The sequence below is a fragment of the Paramormyrops kingsleyae genome, chromosome 18 (genome assembly GCF_048594095.1).
Source record: "Paramormyrops kingsleyae isolate MSU_618 chromosome 18, PKINGS_0.4, whole genome shotgun sequence".
Lineage (NCBI taxonomy): Eukaryota > Metazoa > Chordata > Actinopteri > Osteoglossiformes > Mormyridae > Paramormyrops > Paramormyrops kingsleyae.
The window spans coordinates 11,693,000-11,719,950 of NC_132814.1; the positions used below are offsets into that span (position 1 = coordinate 11,693,000).

Genomic DNA, 26,951 nt, shown 5'->3' on the forward strand with positions numbered 1-26,951 from the left:
AGTATGTTGCACCCCAAGCCTATTACTAGACCTTGCTTAAGTTTAAGCAGTCAGTATACCCAGCCAGTTCCAGTCACATGCAGCAGACCTTTGTTTTTTGATGTGTGCGGAGTGAATTTGTCCTTTGGAATTTTATGTGTTTAAAGAAACCTCTTAATACCCCAAAAATACTTGTTTTTCTTCCATTGTTTTGCAGTAAGATTGGGTTATCACCACTGCCTTATAATGAGGTATCAGTTACACCAAACTAGCAGGAATTATATCATAACTGCTTCCATATTTGGAATATGTTATCATTAAAAGTGATTCATATTGCATCTCGAACTAATGGCATCCTCGGAAGAGTGCTTACAGACTTGGTTTCTGGCTGGCCGACGCCCTTCTACCTGCATTCAAAACTTATGGCAAAGTCCAGAATGCATAGACAACTGCAGTTACTCTGTACTTTTTGAAATCCCATTTATTTAAATAACATCCCCCCTCCCCAACATTTCAACAAAAGCAAAAGAAAATATATGGACACTGCCAGGAAGTCCAGAAAAGCGCCCGCAAAGTGGCTTTGTTTGATCATATTCGTTTATTAGAGCGTCAAAATTACCCTGGTAATTTTAAAAATCAACCACGCGACTTTCTTTCTTGCTCAAGAACAACACTACTCTGAAAGGCAGGATGAAAAAAGAAACCGCCGATGAGGCATGAAGGTATCCCATTCTGGTTTATAATATTCGTAATGAATGAAAGGCACGCTGCCTGCTCCATGTTTCCTATCAACTGGGGCTGAGAGGCAGACGGCTGCGCCAACGCTCTGAATTCCAGACAAACCAACTTCAAAAACTGCACCGCTGGCTCCGCGGATCGGGCGAAATGGCGCCTCGTTAGGGAAATAAATGTGCCACAGTTAACGGGGTCTGGGACACGGCTTACGTAGCGGCACAGACGCGCGACTTCGCCTGTGGCATTTTGAGAATCCTTTATTAATTTTTGACAGCAGTTTGAAGTCAGGCTTTCCCTCCCACCCCCCCGCCTTGCGCCGGTGTTGGTACAGCCCAGACACTCCGGTCCTTATGGAGTAGCTGCTGAGGAGGCTCTGGAGTTTGGAGAGAGTGCGGTGGTGAGTTTGCGCCGGGAAGTCATGGCGGTGGGAAGGTGTTTTTGTCGCTCCGGGATTAGTCTGCCGCTGAAGCTCACGTTTCTTCTCCTCATCTGTATGCTAACAGGTAGGCCGTCCCGCAGTCTTGCGGAGAATCGGGAGTTAACGGCTGAGGAGCGTGAGCGAGATGCCGCGATCGCAGGCGCTGTTGGGGATGTCTGCGTGTTCAGGGGGCGTGAGGTCTGATGCGCAGCTCAAGGCTCCGACCGGGGGGGATGTCCCGATGCAAAGCAGTGAAAAGTTTCGGGCAAACTCAGAACTAGCGATTAAAAGTTGTAACAAAACCACTTTAATCATGCGTTTTAAGCGGATTTTGGAGTAGTTGCTTTAGGCAGTGATTGACGGACATTGCAGTGGGCTCGTGCCGTGACGCGCCTTAAATTGTGTGACGATCTCATCCCGCTTGTGGGGCGACCTGCGGCAGCCATGGTAACCTTCTTTACACAGAAGGCATCTGGAGGACACTACAGAAGGAGCCTGGCATTTCAGCGGTGCCAGCGGCGGGCTGATCTTTAAAAGCCCCAAGGACTGAGGAGGCGGACCGGGACAGCGCTGAACGCCACGCTGTTTATATGCAGTAACGGTCCTAGCCGATGAGGCGCCCTAAACAAGCATGGGCGCCCTCCGTCCCAGGTATAGGGAAATTGGCTGGCAAGTCGGCGTTCCCTAAGAAGTTGGCGCCCTAGGCGGCCGGCTATGTCACCTATGATTGTCACCTATATTGTCTCGCCCTGGTCATGTGCGACACGTGTGCTCAAGGTTACCAATTAAGCAATTAACGTTAGTTGGAAAGATCGATTACTAACCGGTTCCGTTATTTCGGGGAACCACGTTAGGTAGAACCAGACTAGTTTGAATAGTAGTTCACTTGATTGGACAATGACTGGGGGTAAGGAGTTATTAAACTGTGTAGCTAATTGAAATTTTATGTTTGAGGCGATAAGTGATCATCAGTTTTGAGAATGGCTCTTATTTTCAGTCTTGATTTGCCAGTTTTCATTTATAATCTCTCGCCTTTAATGCCGCCTAATTAGCGGTTCATTATCTTTGCATTCCCTTGTTCCATTAACGGCTGATTTTGTTTCTGATGTGGGCCATTAAAATAACTTTTCAATTATGGGACTTTGATAGCCTAAATTAGAATCAATTACTTGTGCGTCGGGAAGAGGGGAGCCGTCCTGCGGCGGTCCCTGTGACAGCTGTGCATGGGAGCGACAAGCCCTGTAATTTTACCTTCCGTCCCTGATATCTGAGCGCTTGAGAGTCTGGCAGAGTAACAGACGACAAGTTTATATTCCCGAAAAAGAATGCGAAGACATAGGTTTCCAGTATTTTGATCTTGATTTGTCTCGCTTGTTTGGAGGGGATTTGGGGTTTGCGAGATCTGACCGATCTGTTTCTTGGTGGACTTTTTTTGGGGGGGGGTTGGCTCGCTAACCTTGAAGATTTTTTCAAGATGTCCTCTAACCCAGTCCTTGAGTGTTTTAAGATGCGTGGCACTGTGTTTAATGTGTATTATGTAATCTTACTAGATTAGGAATTATGCAGTCATATGTTCCATATATAGTTTTGCGTAGACCTGTCTCCTTGTCTCAGGCGTCCTGATTTCCCCTAAACGCCACGGCAGCAGTATTTGGGCAAATTAAAAATGTTTCCAGCGATGCATGATAGATAATTAATTCCTCGGAGACTTTGTGTTGAGGATCTTTAAACGCCGTGTAGGAGGAGACCCGGGGATGGGGCAGCAAGGGGGCACTGAGGCACCTGTCGTGCCCGTCATTGTCGTTTGATGGTGCTGAAACATAGGCTACTGAATCCTTGTTGAAACAGTTGCCTTCGACAGGGGAGTGCCGATGTTTTTTTTTGTTTGTTTTTTTTTCTCCCCTGGTAATGGGATTCCCGTTATGTCTCCCTTCCTCATTTCTCATCTTAGTCCCGTGGTTACGCGATGTCCTTGCCGTTGAAGTATAACCCAGGTCCGGCATGACACCTCTTCAGGAGTTTCGCAGCAGATATGGAAGCACCCGCTGACGATCCATCCGACCTTGTGTTTCACCTATTCCCGAGGCGCATACCTACTTATGCATGGCGATTAATGCGAGAAACGGCCCCCACCCCTTGTCCCGATGCTGCCCTGCCAAGCAAATTGACGTTAGTCATCGGTCAGGATAAAGTCTTGCATGGCAACAATCTAAAGCGATATCTGAACACGGAGCTCCTGATTTTTATTTTTTCTTTCCCCGGTCTGTCGTCCTTATCATATGCGCCAAGCGCTTTTACAATCCGGCTGCTGGAACACCGCGCGCTTAGCGCTGTCATTTCTTCCCCCCGAAAATAGTGCTTTATAAGACACACACACACAAAAAAAAAAAATCGTCCCGGAGTTTATTAATCTCAGCATGGTGACAGGTAAGGAATGGAATCGTCTATGATCCACACGTCAGATCGTGTGGGGAAAGTTGGCAGAAATATGCTGAGTTTTGTTCTAACGAAAGGTCCTCACTTCGTGTTTAATTTATTTTATTATTTTTTTAACTTTTGTCTTGCATCTGCCACTGGCAGCAGTGACTTCCATACTCTCCCTTAGTATTTGTTGGAAAGGAGTATTTAAAGCGGAAGTAGCAAAATGTACTGGGTTGTTGACACGCTCTTAAAACTGAATATGGGTTCGGTGGTGGGGGGGGGGGGGGTAGTCCTGGTTCCAAACCTGGTTAAGTAACTGATTATATCAAGCAGCTGCCCTAGTACTTTGGCATGTAGAAGGTTCTGGCTAAGATGTTGACCAGCCGGCACTGTGACAGATGATGCTTGAGCCAAGGTGGGGGTGGGGGATGTCCCTCCACACACAGACGTGCCCCATAGGAATATGACCTTTTACTGTGTGTGTGTGTCCCCTCCCCCCCAGGTAGTTCAGAGGAGGTTGTAAACTGCACTCTGACTGGCAGCAGCGGCTGTGAGGATTTGGCGAAAAAGCAGCTTGTTGCCACCCTGTGAAATGTTGCTTTTCCAGTTTGTGCACCAGATGACTGGAGAGCACAGGAGATCCAGGGGTGGCCGTTTTAACTGCATGGCTGATCGGTGTTGGCCCAGAACGTGTGCCAGTTCTCCAGAGACGGATGAGTGATTTCTGGTGATCACAGTGGGCTTTCAAGATGGGCCCCGATCCACAAATGGCTGACATTTTACTGCTATTAATTCAGTCATTCAAGATTCGAGTATTTATTTGTCATGTCCTACCACTAAACACAAATTAACACAAAATACAGATCAAAAGTGTCTTTGTTTATGAGGAAAATGTTGACATGCTGACTGGCTGTCATCCGGCCCAGTAAAAGAGAACATCCGAATTGTGCTTGTAAAATGCCATGTGATTTATTTGAATCTGGAGATGGCGCCCCCTTTTGGACTGGAGGCCAATGCTCCCCTTTTGAAATGGAATGATGTGGGGCTCTGGGGGTTAGAACTGTCTCTGGTCAGAAGGGTCAAATGGTGTGGCTGGCAGGGTGATGTCACCCTTTAAGCCCTTAACCCCAATTCCTCCAGGAACCTTCTAACCCTACTCACTTGTGCATTGCTTCATATACACATCTGCCCATTAAATGTCTGTTACCCACACATCTCCTTGTGACCAGTTTCCTGTTACTGAGATGTTTTTCCACCCTGTCGTCTTTGACATCTTTTCCCATCCCTTCCCATCCCCTGTTACTGTACCCTATCCTTTTCTCCAGTCTGCCTCTGAATGGTCTCCTTTTCCCACTCTCCCTTATCGTACTTGTGCCTCTGCGTTCTCGCCTTTCTCGTTCCTCTGCCTTCATTCACTTCCCTCTTCCATTTTCTCTCTCTCGCTCCTCTCCCCTCAGTCAATGGAAACCTGTGTCACATGGGCTCTGAGACATTAGTAAACTAATGTGAGGCTAACTCAATCCGGGCCTGTTGCTGGAACGTCGTCAGTGCTGCTGCCCTTACTGGCTTCTTTATTATTATTATTATTATTTTAATATGGAGCTTTTAGTGCTTTAACGGAAGTGAAGGGGTTCTGATGGCCTGTTCTCATTGGGAGGGGGGATGACAGTCCGCTTAGGGAAGTGGGTGGGGGGGGGGGGTTAATTTTGCCTGTCATACTGAAGCGCAGCAGGGCTGGGGGATTACTGAGCCCCACTGAGAGCATGTGAGGCTCTCCTTTTGATGTTGCACCCTCCTGCCCTGACCACCCCCCCCCCCCCTTCCGATGTAGTTCCAAACCTCTGGAATCGTCGGCAGGAATACCCATGCCACCAGTCTCCCCTACCGAGTAGCGTCACATTTGCCTTTCAACATCAAAGTAGAGAGGCTGGTGTCGGTTCATCGAGAGGGACGTCTTCCAGAACCCTCTGGAACGTTCTGGGTAAGGGCTTGTGGCTCCTGTGTGTTACTAAGTCGCAGGTCGTCCACTGCGCGCATGTTTGCGTTCCGCATGCGTACGCTGCTTGGCAGCCCCACCGAGTTGGTGTAAATCTCTCCGCTTTGTTCGGGTGCCTGGTGCTCTGGTGAGAGTCAGGTAGTTAAAGGATAAGAACATGGAGGAGGTAATCTGAACTCTGGAAACATTCCGTTTGTAAATGGCTGGCAAGGGGGTTTGCATTGATATTCAACAGACCCTGATTTTGTCTTTGAGATCCTTTGGACTTCCAATCCGCCCCCCCCCCCCCCCCCAACATGAAATGTTTCGCCATTAATCCTATTATTTAATTTTACTTTTTTTTTTTTTTTAAGACGACAGCTTAATTCTCAGACAAACAACCCTAATTATTCCATCTCTTCTGTGAGCATGTGCTGTTCCTTTGTAAAGACCCTCTATGTAATTTTATCAATATTGAAAAATTTTCCACTCTCCTCTGTGGCGTGTGGCAAAGGGCGATAAGGAGTTTGTTTCTAATGCCTGTTTGTTGTGGTGTTTTCAGTGTCGCGGTGACATTTTGGGTTTACCAACAAAGGCCTTAACTGCTGGGCTTTGAGATTTTTGTCCTGGAGGTGACGGGCATGCTGGGAAAACCGGCTGCTTGTTCCGAGGGATTGAGATGCCGGCCAGCCCCTGTGGGATTTGCCACGGGGACTTTGCTCCCACCCTGTCCTGAGCTCGATGGCCAGTGTGGCAGCTGCTCTCGCATCAGGCCTCGTGGGTCCTGTTCTACCTGATCATGGCCTGACTCTTAATCCTGTGGTCGGCCAGGAGGGCGGCGCCCTCGCTTCATACTCCCTCTGCCCCCCCCAGTCTTGCTTTCCTTGTAAATCATTGCACAGCGCGCTCTCTCTCTCGCTCTCTCTCTGTGTCCCTATCTCGTGCTCTCTCTCTCTCTCTCTGTCTGTCTCGCTGTGTGTGAGAGAGAGAGAGAGCATGTGTGTTTGTATACATACTTTGAGCTGTTAACAGGGCAAAGTGTGACCTACACCCTCTTATTAAAATGCATCCTGCTGTTCGATGGCAGTCACCCATGTGTTAATCACGGTGCCCCCCCCCCCCCCGCTCTTGTCCCAGGTAGAGCGCGGGGCTGGTCTTAAACCTTGCCAGATAAGCGGATTTATGCGGGAAAAGCTGGAGGGTGAAGTGAGTGTCCTGTTTGACCCGGCAGGCGTGAGGAAACGCTACCCGTTGCCGTTATGGCGCCGGTTCTCCTGTTACTGGACCCAGGCTCCTGTTTCAATGGGCCCCGTCAGTGCAGAGGTGATTAAGGCAATTAATGGACAGTAAATATCTTCTTGGTTTGATTTGGTTACAGCTTGACGCATCGGATCTCCAATTAGTAATTTGTGTCAATGGGGGGGGGTGGTACTCTTCTTAAGGAACATGAGATGAATCTGGGGGGGATTAGAGCAGTGAGGTTTTAGGTGATGTAGAGCATGTGGAGTGGGCAGAGGGGGGTAGCTGTCGAGGTCACCACCTGTCAAGAAATTTAGACAGTCTGTGCATGTTGGGGGAGGGGACTGCATGTCTGTAAATCCATCATCGTGGGGGTGCCCCCTTAGTACCCCAAAGGAATATCCTGTGACTTCCCCTCCCATTCCCCTCGGTTGGATGAGAGATGGACTGAAAGCAACTGAGCAAAGACCTAAATTTCCGTTGGGGTGCCCAAGACCCCTGAGTATATGGAATAAGGAACAGAGCTGATGGAGTGGAGTGGACTCTTCTGATAATTGATCAATGCAGGTGGAGTAACCCCCCCCCCCCCCAGCTGGTCAGTTTTGTTTACTTTCTTCTCTTTCCCCTCATATAACCCTTTTGTTTTCTTGTTCCTTTGTGTTGTACGGCGTAAGCACGCGAGAAAGAGGCATAGAGACGCGGCAGCTGCATTAAGAATGTGCTGGTGAAACTGGCTGGGGTCTCGTGCCTTTTTGTTGCCCACCCGGGGCGTGATTCTGGTCTTGCTAACTCCGCAGGCTCTGCTTGTAGGCCTTCTTCTGGGTGTGTCTCTGACTGACAGGGCTGGGGTGGGGGCTCTTTGGGAGAGGAAGCCACACATTTTGTGGGTGCCCTGGACATGCATGTACATATGTCACCACTCATCACAGACTGTACATGTTGTGTCACCCAAATGCTAGATGCAGGATGCTGGTGGTAGGCTGTGAAGTGCATTGTGGGTAATGTTCCTAAAGTGCCTGGTGAATGGTGTGTGTGGAAATTGGAGACTGGCTGTGTTGTTAGTGTATGTTTGTGTTTTTTTGTTTTTTTTTTGTCAGTTTGTATGGGAGTGTGAGGGCTGATCATCTTCTTAACCTCTTAATCTCTCTCACCCTGTGCGTCCACACACACACACACACACACACACACACACACTATCCTGCTGCTGTTTTGGCTCTTGAAGTCCCCCCCCCTCTTCCCCCCAGGATAAGATGTAATCTTGAACTAATGGACCATTGAGCTGAAAAAATGAAAATGTGCTTCTGAAAAATAGACTTCCATTCTCGTACCTTCATTGTGAGACAGCTTGTGCAGCTGGGTTGTGGAACTGTACCATGTTGGGGGGGCGGGGGGGGCTGCCAGCATGATCCTGTCTGAACGTTATGGTTGGACCTGGTCTGGTTACGGCTGCTTCCTAACCCAGCTGTTCTGGTAGCTTCCAGTGGTCAGATGTCTGTCTGACTGTCATATTACATTGTGGGGACCATTTTTTTTCAGGTCCCCACAAAGATTTGTAAATACAATCAAAAAACTAAAAATGCATAAAGTCTTGTATTTCGTTTGGTTACTTATGGTTAAGGTTAGGGCCGGGTAGGGGTTTGGGTTGTGATGTTCCATCCACACATCCATGTTTGTTCCTTAAAGATCAGCACTGACGCAGGGCAGTCCTGTGTTGCATGGTGATGGGCTTCCCCCTGCTTGGGAGATTGTGTCCAGGATTAACTGTGCGTATGCAAGCCGGCACTTGGCCCACAGTGAACCGGTGCTCGCTGGCCGCCTCCGCGTCCCCTAAATGGCCCAGAGATGCAGTCTGATGTATTATTCACGCCGTGCTCGGTCCCGGGGGGGGGGGGTTCGTCCTATTAGCCTGTACCTTATCGCTGCCGTGTGATTGGGCAGATTAAGATGACCCGCTCTGAGCTGCCGCTTTCATTGGCTGGCTGGGGCTCTCGCAGGTAGTTTGCTTCTTGGGGGTGGGTGGGGAGCCCAGGTCAGTGGGCTCAGTTGTCTTTCATTGATAGTTACCATTGTCGTCTTTCCCAAGGGACCACATGATCTTCACAGGCAATCTAGGGGCCAGAGCCCTCTGAGCTTTTATCAGAATGAAGCTCCCAGCGCTGATTGCTGGGGGGGGGGGGCTTTTAACCAAAGCTGGGGGCCTGGGGGCTTCCCCCCCAGGGTGTCCTACACACCTTCACTCATCCGCTGATGACCTATTCCTAACACCTAATGGCTGCTAGCCATTTATATTTTAATTTTCCCATGTTACAGCTGTATTTTAAGGTGGTATCCCCCCCCCCTTTGTTGCAGAGGGTTGGGTGGGGTTGGGGTAGTATACACAATGTTTGCTTGTCCGTGCCCCCCTTCACCAACAATCTACCTTGCTTTGTGCTTGTTTGTTCCCCTGGAAGTTTTTAATGAGGCTTGTCAATGGGACTCATCATCCGGGGGGGGGGGTGTATGGTGGGGGTAATGGTGCCTTTTGGACTGGCAGTAGCTTGTTGGCATGTAGAGGGCGGAGTCTGATCAGGCTGCGTCGTAATAGGAAACTCTGTGGCTTTGGTCAGGGTGTTTGGTCAGGGTGTTTCTGGGGGGGGGGGACTCCGTCCTAAGATAATGTGGTAACTGAACTGGAGTCATTTAGGCCTCTCTGAGGGGGGTGGGGGGCAGGGTTTGCCATGCTGTGGTCCTGCAGAAGTAACGGTGGGGAGTGTGACTGGAAGCCAGTTTCAGGGTAACTTGCACGCACACATGCACACGCACACATGCACACACACATGCGCACACACACATGCACACACCTCGCGTCCTTGTGCTTCTGTTCACACTCCCCTCTCATAAGCCAGAAGGATTCATAACGGAGGTGGGGCTGACCTACTTTCCCTCCCTCTCCCCGCGTGCCGTGACTCGCCCGTGTCGCGACCCCTCTTCGTGTTCCCCACTCCGTCTCCCCCGCCCTTCCCTCTCTGCATGTTCCCACATTTCCGAACGGACCGGGCAATATAAAGGCCCTCCTTTACCAGTGGCATGGGGGAATTTGCCCCCCCCCCTCCACCCAGCCTTACTGCGGCAGGAACTGCGACTTTGGAGAGTAACGCAGCAGATTGCCCGAGCTGTGAGGGAGGGTCTCACAGGCTGGCAGGCTGGACCTGCTTGGAGTGGAGGGTGGGGCCTTTTTGTTAGAATAGTGAGCTCATTGTCCGGGAGTCTCTCACAGCAGCCTGAGCCAAATTAATGTAAAGCTATGTCCTTTTTCTTTTAATAATTTTCTTGACCTCCAGAGATTCTGGTTGCCAAAGAATGACTCCCTGCCTTTAAGAGGAGAGTGCAGTGCTGAGAATGGAATGGGGAGCAGGAACTTAAAGGGAGTTGTGTCCCTCAGTGACTGAGGGTGAGATTCCCTCGAAACTGCCTCCCCGCCCCCCCCCCCAGTTTCAGTGTCTCAGTTTCCTGATGGTTTCTGTGGTGCAGTATCATGTGACCCCAGGGGGAGGGCTGGGGCCTGCAGGTCCACAGGGAGTGTAAAGCTTGGGTCACCGATCAAGCCTGGAGACGCATCAAAATCAAAACATCAAGACAACGTCAAAATAACGGTTTATTTTTGGTCCCCACACTGTATTGTCTATCTGACACACACATAGGTTTGTAATTTTATCTTTGTGGGGATGCTCCATTAATTCCTATGGGGAAAACTCTAATCCCAACATGACAACCTTAACCACCCCCCCCACCACACAGACACACACTTCTGTCATTGTCCAATTTTACAGATTGGGGTAATGTGTCGCTCAGCGGGTTACGACAGTGTGCTTGTGGTCAGAGGGTTGTTGGTTCAAATCCCGGGGTTTGCATAGCGAGTTCCTTGATATGCCACTGAGCTGTTTTCTAGTGACTGGCTGACCCTCCTCTCTCAGAAATGTATGTCACTCGGGGGGGGAATGTGTGTAATAAATAAATGTAATATGAAATGTATGCAGTAAAGATGCACGCTCTCATGCCAGTGTTCCTGGGGACTCGCGTATGCGGACAGCCCCGGTACCTGCACCGTGCTCCGCCCGACACAGTGACCACACACCCACTGTCAGCATTTTCCCGGGAAGGACGGCTCTCTCCCCGTGCGTAAGCATGTCCTTCCTCTTCCTGTCCCATTCGGGTTATTTTTTTCTTTTTTTTTGGAGCCGGTTCATTGAAACGGTCCCGTTTATCCTTGGTTGACCTCTGCACACCCTGAAACTGCCTTCACCTATTTCACTCCTGTCCTTGGGGGGGGGGGGGGGTGTTTGACGTCTCTCACTCATTTTCCATCCTTTATGCCCCCCCCAACCAACGTAAGCTGAACAGCATGTAAGAATCCTGGCTAGGACCAAGTACCACGAGGGGACACTGGGTCTTGACTGCCTCCATCTGCAGCCCCCCCTCCTTCAGCATATGTGTATGTCGGAGCTTCCCTGAAACTCACTGCCCCCCCCCACCACCGCTCTGCTGGTCTCTGGGGAGTCTGTGTGGGGATACGTCCTGTCCACCCCCCTGCCCCCCCTTCCCATTCTTGTGGCCCGCATGCCTGCCCTCTCTCTGCCCCCCCCAATAACCGCCATCCCTTGGCGGCCCCCCCTTCAGATGTGGTCGCTGCAACAGGCCTGCATTGTCTGTCCGCTTTGAAGGCCGGCGGTCACCGACGGCGACGACGCCCGGAAACGCGCCGCAAGGCCTGCAAGCTTGACCGCGACCGCCCTCTGAGAGGCCCCGCCCCCACCCCCACCCCCGCCGCCACAGCCGACCCCGAGCGACGCATTTTCGATCCATGCTTTTCTCATGTCTTGCAATGATGGGGGGGGGGGCGGGGAATAGCCAAAGGGCTGACGGGATAGTATTATTCTCTGCGAAAATGAGTGTTTGGCGTGCGCTATTTTTTTGTGCACTGGCCTGTATACAATTACTAATATCTGTTCCCCAATAGTGGCAGCTCAATGCGATGCACTATTGCTTCATTTCTGTGGGGTTGCGGGTTTGAATCCCACCTCTGTTCGACCTGTGTGCCATTTACCCCTTCGCTCTGTCTTTCCGATTTCCCTCTCGACATGCTAGGCTAATTGTTATCTGTAAGTTCCCCTTTTACGTTTATTTTATCCCAAGCCACGTACAGTTCAGAAAGCAGAGTAAGACAGTCACTGGAGCAATTGGGGGTTAAAGGGTCTGACGGTGACATCAGTCTGCTGAGAATGGGATTTGAACCAATGGCCTTCTGATCACTGGTGCAGCATCTTCACCCACTAAGCCGTACACCACCCTCCTATGCATGCATATTCTACCCAATAACAAAACAACCTTGCGGAAGGAACTCTCACAATGCTCTTCCATAAGCTCTCTGTGTGTGTGTGTGTGTGTGTGTGTGTGCGCGTGCATAGATCACATTTGGGGACCAAAATGTTCCCAAAGCGTGGTTAAACCTGAAACCTCCTTACTTTTGGGAACATTTTCAAGTCTTGTTTGGATAACCTCAGTTTTCTAAAAAATCTGTGAATGCAGTCAAAAAAAGTTAAAATACCAAATGTCTTGTACTTTGGGTTACCTAAGGTTAAGGTGAGGGCTGGGTAGGGGTTAAGGGTGTTGTGCTTGCACACGCTCGCCATGTGATATGCCATGGACTGGCATCCCATCCAGTAAGTACCCCAGCTTGGTGCCCTGTGCTGCCTGTGGTACACACCAGGTCCCTCTATAACTGTGAGCAGGATAAATGGTTAGTAGATAGATGATTGTTCCCTAATAATTTACTTTGTCTTGATTTTATTAAGCATCCATTGGGTAAATGGACGAAGTGGGCATGTCTGATGGCTTCTAAAATTCAGGCAGACAGAGGCCAAGCGGCCTGTCGGAGGTGCCGCACGCGCTCGCCCGCTTCCTCTCCCTCTCGCGTCCTGCTTTGACGTCGGTTGGCCAGCAAGTCGCTTCCCGGGCACGATTAGGAATCGCAGCGTGGAGGTAGGTCCAAGAAATCTGCAGCGACAGCTTGTTTTGGGGCCCCGTTCAACACCTCGTCCCTTTCATTAAACCCACCCCCACACCCCCGTGCCAGGCTCCTCCATCGACGACATCACAGGACTGTGCTTAATAAGCTGCTTTTATCACCGTGGTGACCTTGTCTTGTACGGGGGTGGCCTGCCTCTATTCCTTTCCCCAGGGGGGTGAGGATGACGTGACGCATTGGACACTGTGCTCTGACGTCCTGGTCTTGGGTAGGCGGGCTCTCACTGTGTAGTACGAGTACCGAGGACCATGATAGTGTAAGTGCTTTTTTTTTTTTTTTTTTTGGGGGGGGAGGGGGGCTATTTTACACAGGATAGAGAAAAGCTGGCAGTCAGCCTGAAGGAAGTGATGACGATCAGGGAGGAAATGTGAACCGTGAAATGGGAACCTGAACAGCGGGCAGACTGTTCTGACGTCCTGGGTGTGGCCCCCATCCATACATATCCCCCCCCTCCAAAAGAACGCCTTTACTTTCTGTGCTAGGCATTTTGGCAGAAATGCATGGTGGGATTGTATCATACTCCCTGTTTCTCTGTTGGGAACACGTCCACTCTGGCTGCGTTTGGCTTCTCGGGGTCCCATTGGGTCCCGCTATTGCAGTGCCACCAGAATTCCGTATCCGGGTTCCATCTGCATCCGCATCCCGGTGTTTTCTGGTTCCGCTTCTCCCGTTCTCTGCTGTTCCCGGGGGTGTCTGGTCCCGTTTCCTGTGACATCCTCTGTTCTGCTGCCCATATTGTATCCCACCCCGATTTCAGAATTCCAGTGGTATGGCGTTCTTTTGGGGGGGGATTGTTTTCATCGCTCGTACGTCCTGTCTGGAACCAGTTAAGGATTCTGGCACGTGTGTGTGTGTGTGTGTGTGTGTGTGTGTGTGTGTGTGTGTGCGTATGTCAGACATGGAAATGAAAAAATGAATTGCAGCACTCTGAAGGGGGAGCGGGGGAGGGGGTTGGGATTTTCCCGCGAGAAAGTCGTGGTTTTTCTGCTGCAGGGCGCGCATGCTGAGTGGCGACAGTCCAGGTAAGGGGATACATGTGTGTGTGACCGTCCCTGTGGTCCCGCCTGTCCCCAGGGCAACCCCCCCCCCCACGTCTCTATGCCTTTGGTGGGAAAGCGGTGCTGTGACCGTTTTCATGGATATCTTCTGGGCTGATGCGTTGGAGAAACTATTCAGCCGGGGGGGGGGGGTCTCTTACCTCACAATTTTTTTTTTTTTTTTTTTTTTTTTTTTTTTTTTTTCCTCCACTGCTTTCTTTCCACTCTGTCTCTCTCTCCCCACCCTTATCTCCTCTGACTTGCTTGGATGCCTCCTGCTAATTGCCTGTGTGTGTGTGTGTGTGTGTGTGTGTGTGTGTGTGTGTGTGTGTGTGTGTGTGAGAGGGAGATTAATACATTGTGGGGACCAGATTTCTCTACAATGTGATACAAACCTGTTACTTTGACCTTGTGGGGACATATTTTCGGTCCCTGCAAGGATAACCTCAATTTTATAAAAAATCTGTGACTGCACTCAAACTATGAATACCAAAAGTCTTGCATTTTGATTGGTTAACTATGGTAAAGGTTAGGGCCGGGTAGGGTTAAGGTTGTCATCGTTAGGATTAGGGTGATGCCCATCGGAATGAACGTGTGTGTGTGTGTGTGTGTGTGTGTGTGTGTGTGTGTGTGTTTTCTAGGTTACCTCTGATACCATTAAAATTTAGACTGTTGAGTTAACATGACAAGCAGAATCAGCAAAGGTGCTGGCTCAGGAAAGGAGGTTTTTAAAGCTGCAACTGGCTCAGCCCCCTTCTGTCCACTTGGCGGTCTGTCACCTTCGGTGTCCGCCGTCATTTTCGGCACCTCCGCGCGGAGCTCCTCTCCACACCAGTGCTGCCCAGGGCGTCTGATTTCTACACCTTATGCTGCTTCGGCTCTCTGCCATTACAAGGTGTTCAGATTCCCGGGACGGGCTTGGTTCTGGGCCGAATCCGCCTACAAATGGTCTATGCGTGAGGAAACAAACTACTGAATTGCACTTTAAGAGGTCTTATGTCATCTTTTAGTTACACTCAAGCTAGCACTGTATCATCTGTCACGGAGCTTCTTCTGAGCTCTTCACGACAGGCCAGTGGGGGACGAAATCATGGCTGGTCTGTAAGCCTATGGTGGGACCCAGGGAATGATGGGGGGGGGGGGGGTTCCTCCTTTCTGCTGCTTCTGGGGGGAGGGGTGTTCTGCATATTAATCTGATTTTGGGGGAGGGGGGTTTGGACCTTGTTGACCTACAGCACAGCCATCATGGAGCCCTGGGTCTTACCTGGGCCCCAATGTTTTCCTAAACATGCTAGTAGATTTAGATAAAAATGGATAAGGACTGAGTCCCCATGAAACTGACCAAGATTAGAGGTAGGAGGATGGATGGATGGATGGATGGATGGATGCATGTGAGACAGAGGTGATAGCAGCAAATTGCAGCTCATTGCAGATGGAATAAATTTGGTGCATTCTGGGAACAGACCCCTCCCTCCATAGATATGAATGAAATGCCCCCCTCCCACTCCTTGAGTTCACAACCTAGTTTAATTTTAGGGAGGGGGTCTGGTTTATTCTAGGCCTTCCATGCATTCCGTCAGTATAGCTTCAGTTCAGCTGACCATGGTGGGGGGGTTTTGGACCCTGGTGTTTTTGCTTTAACATGCAGACTGTGGTGATCATGACTGCCACGGCCCTTCTCTTTTGTTCCCCCCTCTTCGTTGGCTTTGTTTTTGCAGGACTGTGGCAAAGGTGCCGACTCGCGTCAGGCCGTGTGCCGGTTTTATGTCTTGCAGTCAGTGGGTGTGCTGGTGGCCTTTTGCTTAAGGTTGTAAAACGGGCTGCGATCCGGTTTCTGGAGCCAGACAGGGCTGCAGGGGACGGAAGGCAATGGGAGTGGGTTTTGTTGGCACGGCGACCAACCAGTTGGAATGTTTGGGCTCGGCTGCCAAGCAACGCGGAGGGTTCTGATTTATGATGACGTCTTGTGTGTGTGTGTGTGTGTGTGTGTGTGTGTGTGTGTGTGTGTGTGTGGCAGCTTGATGCAATTAACTATTAGTTTGGGGGGGTGAATCGGCAAGGTTTACATAGGCAGGACTCGTAAGGTCCCTCAGCCTGTGTTTGGGTGACACCACTGTCATGTCAGTGTCATTATGGTGTGTGTGTGTGTGTGTGTGTGGTGTGTGTGTGTGTGTGTGTGTGTGTGTGTGTGAGAGAAGTGACTGTTCATTGGGTCCATTGTATCTCTGGTTCTTTTGGGCTCTGCCACGTGCCCAGCGCTTGGACTGGGATTGCAGGGTCATGGCAGATCTGACCACAGGGCGGTGGGGCTGTGGAACAAGGCAGTTCTCCATCTGGGCACCAGGGCTAAAGTGGGATTCACGCCATGCTGGTCGCGTGCCTCCGAATAGCAGACCACACACACAGGAAATGACTGCAATCTTCACGCTCGGTTCAGCCATTTAAAAAAAGAAAAAAAGCTCCTGTAATTCAAGTTAAGAGGCTGATTTTGTGCCTGCATGGGATCGATCCCTCAGGCTGACCTATAAACGTTGGCTTCCCTCCTCAGCACTTTGTGTCCCGCAGTTTAACGGCGCCCTCAGTACTCTGCCCTTCATGTGTAATGCCTGGTAACTGAGTATCGCTCGCGCTGTGACTTACCAGTTTAGCATTTGAGGTCAGCAGGACGTTGGTTCAAGTGGAGCTTCAGCAAACCCCTTCCGTTTCGGCTCTGCTCAAACTCTGTCCCTTAACCTCTGCTATCGTGCTGATGGGCGCCACACAAGGAAAGGGGTTAATCGCAGTGATGCTTGCCCACCATGCTGGGACCAGGAAGGTGGGGGGGGGACTCAGACAGGAAGTGGGATGAGGCAGAACAAGAACAGGAAGTAGGGAGGGAGCAACATTGTGTCACAGCCTGGTTTAAGTGGCTATTGTAATTGTAATTGGCTATAGGGTTTAGCTCACCCCCCCCCCAGCCCACCACCCCCCCATCTCCAGGGCCTGGCTTTTTGGCCTGTTTAAAATTCTCATCTAAGCTCCTCACTCTCAGTTCCCTGGTGGGTGGAGATAATGGAGTTGGGTCATCATCGGCCACTCGAGAGACTGGGAATGATGTGTTTGAAGTGCTGGCTTTGAGCGTGGAAGATGAAAATCAGGGAGATGTGGCCCCAAAGCGATCCAGTTGGATGCTGATGTGTTGAATACGAGCCAAAACTGTGGTGGGTTGTGTCCATTTAGAAGATGCAGTGTTTGGTTTGTCCTTTAGGCTGGTTTGGCCCAACCCATGAATCTGTCATTCTCGTCTCCTTCCTTGAACGTTCCGTTCCTGTAGTTAACGCATCCTCCCTGGCCCTCTGTAGGAAGGGGGCTGTTTGACTACCGGGCTCACGTGCGGATCGAAGAGCCTCCTAATTGCTTCCGTTATCTCGTTTTGATTCCAGAGCCTGGCCTTGCCTTCCCTCCTCTTGCATGGAGTGGCGCTTCGACCGCGTGGAGTAGCACTCTTCACTGCAGAGTGAAGTTCTGCAGCCTGTTCAGATTTTTGCTGAGTGTTGGGCTGTCTGTGTTGGCCATGTTGGGCCTTGGGGGAGGAGGTAGTGGGGAGGGGGGGCACTTAGAAATTGTCAGTGCTTGTTAAAACGCACGGCCCTGACCTTATAGTGGCCCCAACCCATCCCCTCCCCCGCACCATGTCATAGTACCCTGAGTAAAATGTCTTATGCATAGTGGAGTGACCCCAGGGTCACTGCCCCTAGCTGAAAGCTGATTGGTCCCCCGAGTGCCCTGTTCTGTCACTCATAGATTCAAATCCATATTATAAGGTTGGCCCCTCTTGTGACCCGCACTTTAATAAAATCCTAAAATCGCCCTTCTCCTCCTCAGAATCCTCACAGTCCATTGTTGACAGTCATTTACTCTTTAAAAATACTTAAACTTATAGTAGATGGCTTGTGGGCAACAGCGTAGGAGAGCTTGGTGTTTTGGGTGGGGGTGCAACTTCATAATTTAAAAACAAAGGTCTGTTTATTGGGGAAGATGAATGAACCTGAATTAAATATTGGAGGGTGTATGCACCACCCAGTTCCAAGACCCCCACTCCTAGTTTGTTTATGTGCAGGACTGTCACATTTATCTGTGCAGATGCCCTTTGACCCCTGACCCGCTATCAGCGTATCTGCTCTGATCTGGTGCTGGTGACCCCAGACAGACGACGTCCTGCCCTGTGCAGCTTTCATAGAGGCTCGTTCTGCTGCTCCCTTTCCAAGGTCCTCCCCTCTGAAGGGTTTTTTCCCCCTTCAATTCAGGCTTTTATTTATCCGCTGGCCTACTCGTCCTCTGGGGCTACTTTTGAAAGTAGTCCCCATGGCGCGCTCATTATTTCCAGGAAACTCCCTGTAATTCACTGCCAATGCTCTTGCCCTGTAATGGGCATTTTCAATTATGAAATTTTAATTGTGCAGGAAGCTCTTCTGGCTGGGATTTGGAAGACTCATCCTGCCAAGTGTAAAAATAATAGTGACGTCGAGCTGCTGGAGCGTATGCCAGCTGGCTCCCGAACCCCTGTAAGCTGCTCTTGGCGAGGTGGGGGGGGGCTGCAGGAACGCTCTTGGTGCTTGGGGCCTGTAAGTCTAGTACCGTTGTCAGTGGTTGGCCTGTAGGAGGCGCTATGCTTATTGTGCGGTCTGCAGGTGTTTCTAGGAAGTACCATACTATGCCTAGGGGGAGGGGGGGTTACCTGGTTGGTGGAGGGGTGGGAATATTCAGGAATAATTCAGATCTGGGGAGATGGTAGTAACGGTGACCACGGGAACGTTTCCTTTGACCACGCTTTGTTTGGGGCAGGCAGAATCTGGGTGGGCGGGGGGGGGGACTTGGTAACTTTTGGAGAGTCATCAAGAATGCAGTGATGTACAATCATGAGAGAAATTATTTTCGTAAAAATCAAAGCGAATCAAAAAAACTTTAAAAGCCTAAATTATATCCATCCATCCATTTTCTTATTCCGTGTATCTGAATTTTCAAAAGAAATCAGACAAATGAACATGACTGTAAACCCTCCCCTCCACAGCCTGGGGGCCATAATGTATGCATGAAGTTGATTTAAATCATGACAGGCACCTCTTCTATCCCCCCCCCCCACTATAAACACATATTCTAGCACTAACAGTAATTAACAGGTTATCCCTTGTTATCACGCCTGTTTCTGATGAGGTGGCACCTTCCCTAACTGGCCCCATCTCTCCACAGCGGCGTGGGCCAACCGGGTGCGTGTCCCAGAGAGAGTCAGTGCCGTGCTGGGGAAGAACGTGACCCTGGGCTGCCGGGTGGAGGTCAGCTCCAACCTCAGCCTCACCCAGAGCTCGTGGGAGCGCCGGCTGCCCTCGGGCTCCATCACGCTGGCAGTCTTCAATCCGCAATTTGGCACCTCCGTCGCCCCCAGTTACGCCAAGCGCCTGGCCTTCCACTCACCGTCATCTCACGATGCCACCATCATGCTGGCGGACGTGGGCTTCGCTGACGTTGGCACCTACACCTGCAAGGTGGCCACATTCCCCCTGGGTAACACCCAGGCCTCGACACACATCGGCATCATGGGTAAGCTGTGTGTGCCCTGCACCTTTATGCAAGGGTGTCTTATTCTGTCGGTGACCTTGTGCCTTGGAATTCTGGGAATTGTAGTTTTCATTTTTCATTTTCATCTGTTAAAAAACAAAACTCCGGCCCCAAATACTCCAGTCACTTTATTTTAACCAGGAAAACACACATTTTTCCTGCATACATGCCCTCCTAATAGATGTTTTTCATTTTCCTCAGCTTGGGGAGAGTTGTGCTCATTAGTGGGGTGATTAATGATTCCCAAGCTTGTTTGACACACACACACGCGCACACACACACACGCAAAGTTATCCAGAGCCGCCTTTCCAGCTAATGCACCTCGGTCTTTTCGAGCCGAGTTTGCGTACCGCAACCCAAAGGCATGTTATCCTCTGAGTTGAGAATGGATGCATATAAGCTCTGGTCTGTGTTTGTTGTTACTGGTCTGAGAGAAGCATGCATGCCTTTCCTTGTACTTTGACTTTCATTTGACTGGGAGGTGCCCACTTGGGGGGGGTAGTACCCATGCCTGTGTTGTATCCAGGAAGTAGAGACACGTTGTGATGTGCTATGATTTGAGTGGAACCTCCTTCCCATTGTCATGGTGACATTGGGGGTTCCCAAACCCAAAGTTCTAAGAAGACGCAGATTACTCTGTGATCATTCCAACATTGTGTGCCCTCCCCTCGCCCCACCCCCCCACCGGTAAGGTTTAGTGGATAGGAGCCGGTGAACGTAGCTCTTGGTGTTTGCGGTCCAGAGGGTACCTGATGGAGAGGTGATGGTGTACCCCCTTAGGATCGATTTTTCTTTTTTAAAGTTGCTTAGCTGACATGTCTTTCCCACAAGATGTTTCAGACCCTCAAGGGTTCCCTCCTGGGACCTGAGACAGCAGTCTTCAGGTTCCACAGTGCATGCATAAATTACATGATAAGAGATAAGTGATGAATTTATTTCATCTTTAATTATTCTGCTTCCCTCTTCACTTTTTTTCTTCGTCCTCTTTTCTGTCTCCACCCCTCCGCCTTGCTCCTCCCAGTCGAGCCGAAGGTGTATGTGTCAGCAGGTTCCGTCCCCTTGCTGGACGGTGGGAACGAGACGGTGGTGGCCACCTGCACGGCGGAGCGGGCCCTCCCCCAGGCCGAAGTCTCCTGGGAGTCAAACCTTTTTGGCCGCTCGCAGGTGCACCTGCAGGCGGAGGCTAACGGCACCACCACCACGCAGGTTCGCTACGCCTGGCACCCGACCCGGCACGCCCAGGGGCAAAGCCTCACGTGCGTGGTGCGCCACCCGGCGCTGCAGACGGAGTTCCGGATCCCGTACCAAATCAACGTGCAGTGTAAGTGGGCGGGGCCTCTCTCTCCTATCCAATTGGGTGAGTGGGAATGAGGGGAGACTCATTGGACGGGACTGGCGACAATCATCTAGATTGCCAGTGAACCAGACGCATGAAGGGGAGTGTTAGTGAAAGCTAGAGAACAGGCAGCCAGCCAGTTTGATATCTCTCCAAAACAGTGGCTGCAGTTTGAAGGGTTAGTGGAGGTTGGTGTCCTGGCAAAGGGCCCCCTTAAATAGGTTCCTCCCCCCACTTCGGCTCTCCCTCTACAGGTCTTTTTAGTGCTGTAATTATTAATGCATGTTTCCTCCGCTCGTCGACGTCGCAGCTCATATCCCACATCAGACGCCCACGTTTCTATTAAAGATTGATCAGGTTTAGCGACTGCTAGACACGAATGAGAGAGATGGAGGGATGAATGCAGACAAATGGAAGGATAGAGGTCCCGGGAGGGTGGGAAAGTAAAGAGTGTGGACTTCGGGCTTGGCTGATAGCAGCTGCTGTTCCAAGAACCCAGAGGAGATATGGGTCAAATAGAACTTGCTGTCTGGCAGAGTTTGAGGAGAATTTACCGGTTTTCTCTTCTAGAATTTCATCTTCATCACTTCAGTGTCCCATCTTCCCATCCCTTCTACCCCATCTTCCCATCCCTTCTACCCCATCTTCCTTGTTTATCCTTACAAAACCTCAAAATATCCCCTGGCCTTGCTGGTGAAAAGTATGCATTCACACAGCCAGAAGCTTCTTGGATGTTCATTAAAATTGTTGTGATGCTGTGCATTTCCCACGGCGGGTCGAACTGCATGTCTGACCCTGCATCCGCTCCTTCATAGTCGCCCCAGATGTGACGGTAGTGGGATATGATGGAGACTGGTTCATCGGGCAGGAGAACGCCCAGCTCCAATGCCGGGCCAACGCCAACCCTACAGTCCACTCCTACAAGTGGACCAGGTGGGTCAACTTGCTCCCTTCAGTGTTGTACTGGAACCTTCTGTAGGGTTGTAGCAGAGTATGTCATACACATGGTATACATTTCAGCCGTATACATACTACACAGCTGTGTCTGAGATCATGCCTAACATGTGCCAGATACTGATTGCAGACATTGTTCTGGATCTAGTGTTTTTTTTGTCTTTGAACCAGGTCAATTTAATATTAACAAGTATGGCCCTGCAAGGACTGTTATTAAAGATCAAATCAGGCACATCATCTTTACCTTGAACTATTCAAGCGACAAATTACCTAGACCAGGGGAGGGCAGTCTTATCCAGAAAGGACCGTTTGGTATGTGGGTTTTCGCTGCAACTCACTAATTTGATTACTAATTAGGGGATTGATTGACTGAAGAGTCCTCACACCTGGGTTTCAACAGCTGACCTAAAAGTCATCCCAACAACCTGCATGCACACTGGTTCTGTTGCGGATTAGTCTGCCCACCCCTGACCTAGACCATACATTTCATTGAGGGTTTTCATATCTGCTTACTCGTATCAGTTGGCTTTGTGCTATAATCTTTATATGGAAGGTGACCCTGTTACAGACATTCTTCAGGTCACATCCTGTTCATATTGCTGTCTGTGATTCATTGTTCTCAGTCCATAGATGTTCTCTACATGGGAACCATTATCATATATTGTATCCTCCTGTTTGTTAATATTGGAGTTGAGAGCCGTTGAGATCATGTCTGAGATCATTCACTGGAATCTCTTCTGGTTCTGCACTTAAGTCATTCAGGCCAGATGAGCTTGACCTTGTCAAGAAGAGCGAGAGTGTGAAAGAGCTGTCCGATTCTCCACAGTGCCGGCATGCTTTCCCTGTTTCACCTCCCCCCCACCCCACCGCTCCCTGAGCTTCACACGTTTGTGTCCTTGGCCTCCTCCACGCATCTCCCCTCCCCAGGCTGGACGAGGAGCTTCCTGGGGATGTCTATGTGGTCAACAATACCCTGGTCTTCAGCCACCCGCTGCGCAGCAATGACTCGGGAGTGTACAGGTGTGAGGCAGGAAACGGCGTCGGCAGGCGCAGCAGGGACACGCGGATCCGAGTCCAAGGTCAGGAGGCTCCTCCCCCTCCCTCTCTGTTTTTGAGGCACTTTTCTTAAATCAAAAATGACTTTCTTCATAGACCGCTGTGAAAATTAGGGTTGGTCTTGCTGCTTGCAGAGTAATCATTATGGATTTTATACTGGATTTTAAGCATTGTTAAAGTGAAAATCTCCTTGGAGACGTATAATTAACTTTTTTTATCTTCTATATTTATACATTAGATTTATCAGTCCTCCAGCAGGTAGGGGGAGCTGTTGTAGAAAGAGAGGAAAATATGAGTACATAGGCATTTCAAAGCTACTGATGGGACTGTGGATATAAACGGGGCACAGCATCACTCAAACACATTGAGCATCTTTGAGTAGTTCATCAGACTTCCACCAGTCCTACGTTCTCTTTTGGAAAGTTGGTCATTTTGTCTTGATGGGATAACGGTGAACCTTTTGCGAAACTGATTGACCAACTCCCCCCTTCCACCTGAGTTGTGCTTCCTGCCTTTGTGCCACTTCCTGTGTGTATTCCTGGTGCTCAGGTCTGCCATTTGCCACCAGGTGGAATAAGGTGAACGGTGGTATCTCTATGGTGATTGGTACTCCTTTGTTTCTGCTCCAGACATTCTATGGTTCTTGCTTGAACTGTGTCCCTAAACCTCTGGACTGGTTCCAGAGGCTAGCAGTCCGTATGCGAGTTACCTGAGGTGTTGGGTGTACCCTGACCCCCACCCACATGCATTAGTCTGCTGATAATCACAGCTGCCACCTTTACACAGACATGCGTACTCAATACTATGTATGCAGGCTGTTTGGTGTGTGGTCATCCTGCGGCTAGTGGGGTTAAGAGAATGAGGCAACCTGTCACTCGAGATTAAACCACCCCCCCCCCCAGATGTAAACATGTACGGTCCACGTTATCAGTTCTTAATTGGAGGCTATACATTGATTCTGCGTGCACACTAGACATCAGAGGTTATTCACGTTAACGTGATAATTTGGACGTTGACTTCAGACTTGTGGTGAGTCTCGTTCTTTTGGACTGATCACCGGCCACCCTGATCAGTGTTGTGGTGGTAGGAGCTGCCCTGCCCCGTCCTCAGTAATAAACCACTCCCCCTCTGTTAAAGTAGCTCCTCCCCCTCATCTCACTGCAGTAGCTTTTCTCCACCATGACCATTATGGCTTCCTGTCTTCCTTCCCGTGTTCCACCTGAGTCATCCTCGTGGTCCTGCAGCCCAACACACAAAGTTCCTGGTTTGACTGTGGACGAGACATTGTTGTTGCAGGATTTTTTATTTTTTTTTGTGGGAACATTGTGTCTCGGGCTAGCTTGAATGCTTCACAGTGCCTTTCTTTGACTCCCTTAGACTGAGCGATGCTAAATCCCCACCCTCCCCCACCAGTGTGTAAAAATGGCATGACGATCTCAGGTTCTTAGTCTCAAGTGCTATTAGCCCAAAAACCAACTTGGATTTTTCTGTGTCTGATGTCTGAGCGGATGACAGACAGTCATATTACTGTGTAGAGTTTAAACATTTATTTGGATGTGCAGAGACGTCCCTAAATCTCTTAGCACTTAAATCCTGGATCGGTGGTCGTCAGAGTGCAGTTGGGTGGTCTGTGTGGTCTGTGTGCATTCACATCCGCCCCTTATAACACTGTAGATGTCATTGACACTCTGCTTTTCTCTGTCTGTCCATCTCTTCTTTCCACCCCTCCCCCCCCTTTTCCCTCTCCTCCATTAGAGCCTCCTCCTACCACCATCCTCCCCGCCACCCCCCTTCCTGCCCTGAATGACGGGGGTCTGGCCACCGCCCCCCTCAGTAAGGGACGCGCCCCGTTCACCTCTCCGACGTTGGCCTCCTTGCCTGAAGGCAGTCTGGGTGCCATCGTGGGCGGGGCAGTGGGCGGGGCCCTCTTCCTGGTGCTGCTGCTGGTATTGGGGGGGACCTGCTACCGAAGGCAGCAGCGCACATTCCGGGGCGACTACTACACCAAGCAGTACCTGGGACCGGCGGACATGCAGAAGGAGCCGCACGACGACATGCTGCAGCCGCACGAGCTGCAGGAAGTGTACGGCAGCGGGGATGCAGGGAAGGGGGGCCGCGACGCCCCCAAGGCATCTACCCTCCAATCCGACAAGGACAGGGAGGAGTGGGGAGATGGGGTCATCAACGGACGCAGCCGTGCCCTGCGGGAGGCGGCCCGCTGCCCCGAACGGCATAATCACAACCACAACCACCACGGCACCCCCCTGAGGGGGCCAGCACCGCCATGTGCGCGTATCTCTGCCATGAAGCACAGTGCCCCCTACCTGCCGGAGGACTGCTATGACAACAGTCCGGACGGTGACTACGTGTCCCACGTGGATGGGTCTGTGATTTCCCGTAGGGAGTGGTATGTTTGAGCAGGGGGGTGGAGGTGCCGGCACCACGATGGACTAACGAGGAGATCAGACTGAAGACGGTGTGAGAAGCTTTAGATGGGAGATTTACAAAGGAAAAAAAGGCTTCCTCTGTCTTGCTCATGGAACATTACTTTTTTTTATATATATAAATTTATCACGGGGTTCAGAAAATTTTAATAGAGGAGGCGTGTGCCTGGAAATGCACTGGGATACTCTGGAGCACTATTTCCATGTGGCGTCATGTTTTTAGCCAAAAGTCTGTGGGACGGACCGGCGGGACCCTGTGCCCCGAACCTCAAGCATCACCTTGGCACCTGGTCAGGCGTGCTGTCCTGTCGGTTTTCTTTAAAAGAATAAATAAATACACTTATTTGGTGATGCATTAAGAATATTTTCCTTCTTTGTCTTACTGGACAAGACATTTTTAAGCGTTAGATTAACTGCCAAGCCTAATTAGTCAAAACACAAGATAATACGAAATGTAATTGCTTGTGTTGACAGGAATGTGGTTACCATGGAAATGCCTCTTGCGAAAGCATCACATTAAAACGCACCGATGGAGGCTAGGTTTTTTTTGGGGGGGGGGGGGGGGGGGGTGCGGCAGCTCTGTGTAATAGATCAGCTGTATGGTTCTATGTCTCACCCCCCAATTTATGCAACAACCCCCCCCCCCCCCCGCCTTGTCATGTGACCATGGTCTAATGGTGCGTTCGTTTTTCTCTCGGAACTCGGAAATTCCGAGTTGAGTGACATCACGTCCGACAATCTCCCGTTCGAGCTACCACATCTCGGAACAAACATGGCTGCCTCCATGAACACGTTGCTGTGTGTTGTTGCTTTATATTTTAGCAGATTTGGAGTTTTCCAAATGGAGAAAATGGAAAAATAGAGATTTTTCCGAGAGACAAACAAGAAACACGAAGTAGTCAAACCACATTAAAAGCTTTATAAAATATTTTAGTACATTCGTAGCGATATTCTTTTTTCGAACGGTAAACAAACTACAAACAAACCAAGTCGCCATGTTGAAATTACGTCACTGGGGCAACTCGGACACCAAAATCTTGTCCGACTTCAACGTCATAAAAGGGACGTGTTTCCGACAGGAAGTGACGTTTTTCGTGACGTTTTCATCCGAGTTCCGACTTGGAGAGAAATAATCGAACGCACCATTAGGGTGGGGGGGTGGAGGGCTGGGGCAGATGACTGAGGGGGTGTCACCTCCCATGGCTTATCATCCTTGGGACAGGTTTACTGCTAAACTCATTGCCTGAGTGAGTTAGGATTTCATCCCCCCCAGTTCTAGTTCAGATCTTATGAAAATGTCAGAAAATATAAACCCACATGCTTAATCCATACAGTCATGAGGGGAGCCTTGGACAAAGCATTTGGTGTCACATTTTCTCAATCTCAGAATCTCATACAAACATTTTAAAACTTTTTGTACTATTTTTTTATTTTTTTACCAAATTTACCAAATGCTTTGCTGACAGTGACTAACTTTAATGGAAGAAGTCGGAGTTGATCATTGCATAAGTATTCAGACCCCTGAACTAAATATTTGGTCTGAGCACATTTCAGTCCCGATTTATAACCACAGCTCCTCTGGTTTGGTGTCACTGTGTCCATTCATGCTGGCAAGTTTGTTTAGAAATAATGGCTACAGTTTAGGCTATTTGAAAAGGTACATCATGTGTACATTACGTGCATCTTACCAAATGCAGA

General features: G+C 50.0%; 1 protein-coding gene across 1 annotated transcript; it reads left to right on the top strand.

Moving 5' to 3' along the window:
- The first annotated feature begins 1,086 nt into the window (after nt 1-1,086).
- Nucleotides 1,087-25,816, top strand: nectin3b (nectin cell adhesion molecule 3b). The gene is made up of 6 exons (XM_023800455.2): nt 1,087-1,217; nt 19,098-19,445; nt 20,485-20,784; nt 21,615-21,732; nt 22,681-22,832; nt 24,565-25,816. Exons 1-6 carry the CDS (start codon nt 1,133-1,135, stop codon nt 25,224-25,226), a joined length of 1,665 nt encoding a protein of 554 aa, XP_023656223.2. The 5' UTR covers nt 1,087-1,132; the 3' UTR covers nt 25,227-25,816.
- The last annotated feature ends 1,135 nt before the right edge of the window (nt 25,817-26,951 follow it).

Excerpts from the sequence above, each read along its gene's own strand:
- nectin3b (XM_023800455.2), top strand. The coding sequence starts at position 1,133 with ATGGCGGTGGGAAGGTGTTTTTGTCGCTCCGGGATTAGTCTGCCGCTG. Across the intron at positions 1,218-19,097 it reads CCTCATCTGTATGCTAACAG|CGGCGTGGGCCAACCGGGTG; the intron begins GTAGGCCGTCCC and ends ATCTCTCCACAG. Across the intron at positions 19,446-20,484 it reads GACACACATCGGCATCATGG|TCGAGCCGAAGGTGTATGTG; the intron begins GTAAGCTGTGTG and ends TGCTCCTCCCAG.